At 40.9% G+C, this 6,000-nt stretch overlaps 1 protein-coding gene across 2 annotated transcripts in view; it reads right to left on the bottom strand.

Moving 5' to 3' along the window:
- Positions 1–4,877, bottom strand: part of ANKRD29 (ankyrin repeat domain 29) — a 44,454-nt gene extending 39,577 nt beyond the window's left edge. For both annotated transcript variants that reach the window (XM_034762776.1, XM_034762775.1), the window contains exon 1: positions 4,626–4,877. In XM_034762776.1, the coding sequence (XP_034618667.1) occupies positions 4,626–4,646 (21 nt within the window). In that variant the 5' untranslated portion in view covers positions 4,647–4,877. The remainder of the gene's footprint in view (positions 1–4,625) is intronic.
- Between the last annotated feature and the right edge of the window lie 1,123 nt (positions 4,878–6,000).

Below are 6,000 nucleotides of genomic sequence, written 5' to 3' on the forward strand. Positions count from 1 at the left end.
ACACAAATTTGCAGAGGGACAATGGAGTTGAGGTCTGTTATTTCTCACCTCTATATATTATTTATTTTAAAACATTTTTGCTGTTAACAAGCATGTTACCTCTGGAGACACAAATCCACAGTTTGAGAACTGCAAAACTAAGCATTTCTGATGGTATCTTCCAGACTGAGCACTGAGTCCCACTGGGTAGATAGAAAGATTAACCTAAATAATCTGTACCAGAAGCCTGTGGAACCCCATAAGATTAGGTCCCTAATCCATGAACTATTGGAACTCATTTACAAAATGTTTCTTAAACATTACATGAATATATTGTCTCATACTATAGAATAAGAATTTATGATCCCTATTCCATGATGAGATATCTTTGAACTATAATGTATCTTAATAGAAACTATCTTTAGATAAAATGCTTTTTGAGGGAAAAAAACCTATCCAAAAAAAAATCTAATTAAAAAAAATCTGATTTAAAAATTTTTTTTATCCACCCTGTCTATACATCTATGGTTTTTATTTTCATTTTCAGATTATAGGGCAATAGTAACTTTGGAGCAGGGCTTTATTTTGGGATTATTGACCAGCTGGATTTAATGACCCTTGAGCAATGAACTCCTCCCCACTGATCTTTAATCTCCAGGAAATGCCACAGGCTTCGATTATTATTGCTCAGTTCCTGACTCAGTCCTATCTTTATTATTTATTTGTATGACTACACCACCTAGGAGCCCCAGTCAAGGACCTGGACTCCATTGTGCTAGGTGCAGCACAAAAAAATATCTGACTTGAACAACTGGTTTTATTCTTTTTATTGTTTTGGTACTACTAACTTACAAGAGATGTTAGATAAAACTGACATATTTATAAAGTTAGTTAAACCCTAGAAAAAAGAATCTTTAAAGTATACAACTAATCCCTAACATTGACAATTGTGACACAGAATATAATAATGGAAAAGTTATCAGCTGATAGCTTTGGTGAAAATGTGATTTATTTATTTCAATATGTCATTTGATTTGCTCTCCTTTACTTCATCAAGATGTTTTAAAACATTATTCTAAACTATGGCTGTGCTGATATTTTTGATCATGTATGCTTTCAGTAAACTTTAAGGGTGATATGGGGTACTGTATACATTTTAAACGGGCACCCATCATAAGCACTTCTTCAAAGAGAGAAAACACATGGATATTTTCTAGATCAGACAGTCCATTTCTCGATGGCAGTGATTTTCTTCATAAATAATAATATAATTTTATGTATCAGCTTAGTGGTAGCTAAAAGAAAAATAATACTTTTTACATTCTATAACTCTCAGGTTCAGTTCCTTGCTCTATCTCTGACTTACTGTTTGTCCTGAGAGGAGACAGATGGGGTGACAGCTGAATAGAGAGGGTGTGTTTCTTAGTTATGGAAACAACAGTGTTCTTGAAGATGGAGAGAAAGAGCCAGAGGACAGAGAGGGGTTGAAGATAAGAGAGAAGGAGAAGATTAAATGGAGATATCCCATCTCCTAGAACTGGAAGGGACCTTGAAAGGTCATTGAGTCCAGCCCCCTGCCTTCACTAGCAGGACCAAGTACTGATTTTGCCCCAGATCCCCAAGTGGCCCCCTCAAGGATTGAACTCACAACCCTGGGTTTAGCAGGCCAATGCTCAAACCACTGAGCTATCCCTCCCCCCAGGGATCTAACCAGACTGGGCCTGATTCAGTGCCCAAAGTAGTCAATGGAAAATCTCCCTTTTCCTTCAATTGCCTCTGAATCAGGCCCATTAGATGCTAGGGGGTTGGTTGAGGGATTCAAGAAGTAGAGCTGGAGAGTTGGATCAAGGAGGATAAAATGAAAGGTGGGAGTGTGAAGAAGGGAGTCGAGGACTTTGTGAATACTGTCAATGTGGCCCCTAAATACATGTACATCTCTACCCTGATATAACGCGACCAGATATACACCTCTACCCCGATATAGCACGACCCGATATAACACGAATTCGGATATAACGCGGTAAAGCTGTGCTCTGCAGTGCCTCCTCTCTCCTTTGGCTGTAATCTGTCTCCCTCCTCCTCTTCCGTCTCCGCCTATGAATTACACATGATTTTGATTTTCTTGTCCATATAATATTTCATATGATTGTTTTCTCTGAGCAGCTCCTCTGCACTTTTGCATGCTTAAGTCCACTTCTGCATCTCCACCTACCACCCTCCTCTCTTCTTGGGATATTATACACCTCCCCCGCTATAATGCTGTCCTCAGGAGCCAAAAAATCTTACTGCGTTATAGATGAAACCGCATTATATTGAACTTGCTTTGATCCACCGGAGTGCGCAGCCCCGCTCCCCCAGCCTTCTGGGCAGGGAAATGGGAGAAGAAGAGAATACCATAAAACAGGGCAGCTACAGACATAGCCAGGGAAGGGTGGGGAGAAGAAATTTGCAAGAGTTATATTAGTCAGGCAGTGAGCTAGAGTAAAAATCCCAGAGGGGGCAGGAAAAGGGAAGTAGGGCATGCGAGAGGCAGCTGACAGGAACAAGGTTAGAGGAGAAAAGCCTGCAGGGTAGGGTAAGAGGCAGGACTAGCTGAAATAGGAGAATGTTGGTATACAGGACTGGAATTATGTAGAAGAGCTGTTACCAGCATCCAGGAGAATGAGAGACATAGAAAGGGGGAAATGAGATGAATATCTGTGAGGCCAGAAAGGAGGAGACTAATTAGCAGAAGGATAAGAAGAATAATGGAAACAGAGTAGAGGGAGGTAAGATGATGAAGGGTTTTGAGGACAACAGAAGGCTGAAGGGATGTGACCATGGAGTTTTCACGGGTATAAAGGTGAACAGCATTGTAAGAAAGGGTATGCTCTTCAGGGTAGGAACTGTGTCTGGAACCCCGCACATTTCAAGCACTACCACAATTAAAATAATTCAGTGGAGCTGCAGAAAGGCAATACGGAAGAAAGGGCAGGTGCTGCAGTTAGTGTGGAGAGTAGGAGACAATGGAGCAAATAAAGGGATTTACAGGAAAGAGGGGAAATGACAACGAATAATCAGTCAAAGCAATGCAAAGCAAAGAATTGGTGCTGAGCTGGCAATCAATAGGTGAAGAAGAGATAAAAGATATGAAAATTGCACAACTAGCCAGGAGCTATATCTCCAGAGTAAATGTTTGCCAATGTTATCTATAAATTGCTTCTTGCTTTCCTCCTTTCTTATTGGTCCTTATTAATCTCCTTTTTGGATCTAGGGTTTTCTTTTGTGAGATCAGGTATAAGGGACAGGTCTTGCGATCCTTCTTCATGCATGTTTCCACTGAGATGACTCTGAACAAGGCCTACTCAGGTTTTTAAATATAAACATTCCACTGGGCTATGGGAACCCAATTAAAACATCATTGTTTTAACATTGTTCACAAAAGTGAAACTGACTAGAAACAGAAAATGAGACTAACCAATCTAATTTAACTAACTGAGTGGAATACAGTTTGTAAACAAATGGCAAAGCTGGGAAAAAGTAAATTCAGTTTTTAAAATTATCTGTTTTAAAATTCAGTGACAGGTTAGGGTTTTAAGATTACAAATAATATATACACAATATAATATGTGTATATTCTGACTGTCCTAAAGCAAATGTATAGACTAACTTAGCTCTATAGTTTATATATAAATATTAAGTTAATAAATTTAATTTCTAGACAAAAAGTTAGTTCCATTAACACTAAAATAATAAGATTTATGAATCCCATAAACCTACAGAGTTCCTTCTTGTTTCCCTTGAGGTCAAACAATCCCAGTTTTTCTTTAAACAAATACTATGGAGAGTTTCATAAAGAGACAGGCTTTTGTGACAAAGTATAAAACAAGTAAAGAGATTTAATGTAAAACAGACCTGATAGCTTATAGATTTGTAGGTGGAAAAATCTAAAGTTAGTTCCTATGTTATGCCCCCTTTCTTGTGCTCTGTATTAAGTATAGCTGTTCTCCGCCACACTCCACTACTACCCCTAACAATCTGCACCCATTATGTTCACGAGTTATCCCATACTCAACTTAATCTCACAATCAGAGGGGTAGCCGTGTTTGTTGCTTTTTACAGATTCAGACTGAGGGTCCTGTGGCACCTTTGAGACTAACAGAAGTTTTGGGAGCATAAGCTTTCGTGGGTCAGAACCTCACTTCTTCAGATGCTTACTTGCATCTGAAGAAGTGAGGTTCTGACCCACAAAAGCTTATGCTCCCAGTACTTCTGTTAGTCTCAAAGGTGCCACAGGACCCTCTGTTGCTTAATCTCACAATGACTCACCAAAGTCCACATAGATTTAGCCTTTAACCACCACCCTCCTCCTTGCTTCACATACAGGAAGATAAACATATTGTGAAATACAATTACAGCTGTGCCCATTACCCCCCAGGACCATCGGCTGCAGAGGGAAGGTCGTGGGGAGGAAATATCTCCATGGCAGAGGGAAACAAGAGCCGAGGTCGTATGCAGAGAAGCAGAGGCAGAGTCGGACTGCAGCCGATCAGCCAGGCCTGCGAAAGCCACAGCATCTGCAGTGCTAACGGGACATGGCAGCGGCAGCAAAAGGAGGAGGGCGGGATGGGATCTCCCCAGCTCAGCAGTGCAGTGAGAAAGCTTACCTTGAAAGACATCTTGCACATCACAGCAGCGGCTCATTCCGAGCTAGTCTGGAGGACGAGCAGAGCCGGCTTTCCTCTTCCACACTTTCTAGCCCTTCGCCCAGGGTGGCGATCAGAGACTCGCTTTGCAGAGTGACTGGAGCACAGCGTCTGCAGGGGCTGCATGCTGCATCGCGCCTGAGAGATAGCAGCTGCTCCCAGAGAGCAGCTACACGCTGCACCGTCCACGCGCCCGGGAATCCATACCCATATATGCCGTGTACCCGCGTCACAGCATAGAACAATGCAGGCTTGTGGACCCAATGCATACATGCACCGGTGCATCATGCAAACCCGTGTGCCTAACGATGGACACTTTGCGAAGTACACACAGATGCCTCCTCCTTGACTCTCACACTTCATACTTCTCAGTGAACACACACACGTACAGGTGCATCACACACATGCAGGTAATACAGTTTTCCCATGTGTGCACACACATGCAGCCTATAAAGTTAGATGTTTAATGATATACACTTCCCAAATATAAATGTATGCATGATCAGACACTATTGATATACGCTAACCAAATGCAGACATATGCATTGTAAAAACACAAACCCATGAAAATGCAAGCATATTGAGCCAAACTACACCCTCCTTCCAAAGGTGGAGTTTTGATATCAAGTGGATGAGCAATATGATGAAAGATAAAACAAGACAATTATTTTTATAATGCTATCATTTTTGTTTTGTTCTAAATCTTAGGCCTAGTCCACACACAGTTTTTATACCAATTTAACTATTTCAGTTAGGGTTGCAATTTTTTTTTAAACCAAAATAGTTAAATCAGCACAACTACCTAATATGAATGCAATTATTGTGGTACAAAGGTGCTTTATCACACTATAGCTTGCTCCCCTAAATTTACAGGAATAAGCTACATAAGCACCTTTATACAGGTATAACCACTTCCATACTAAGGGGTGTATCATGTAACTTTATAGTGGTTTCAAACAGATATAGTTAAAATGGTACAAAATCTGAGTGTAGACAAGCCTTTATAGATGCACTGATGTCATCCTCATGAAACTTCACTTCTTGACTTCTTTGCCCATTTACATGCCTCAATTCTTTGCTACTCCTTACAGGCCATGACATGTATTTGAGAGTCTTGGAGTTCCAGTCCTTTTCTTGTCAAACTTCTTTTGACAGAGTCTTTCCATTCTATCCTCCGTCTTACACATCCTTTTGTGCCACCCTCTTCCTCCCAGGCTTTCTTTACTGGCCGGTCTTCCATTTGTAGCCCCCCTCCTTGTCACTGACCCAATATGAAGGTGTTCAACATAGGGAAAATCTGCTTTGTGACTTTTTACACAACTTTGGGAAGCTGGAC

The sequence above is a fragment of the Trachemys scripta genome, chromosome 2, assembly GCF_013100865.1.
Source record: "Trachemys scripta elegans isolate TJP31775 chromosome 2, CAS_Tse_1.0, whole genome shotgun sequence".
NCBI lineage: Eukaryota > Metazoa > Chordata > Testudines > Emydidae > Trachemys > Trachemys scripta.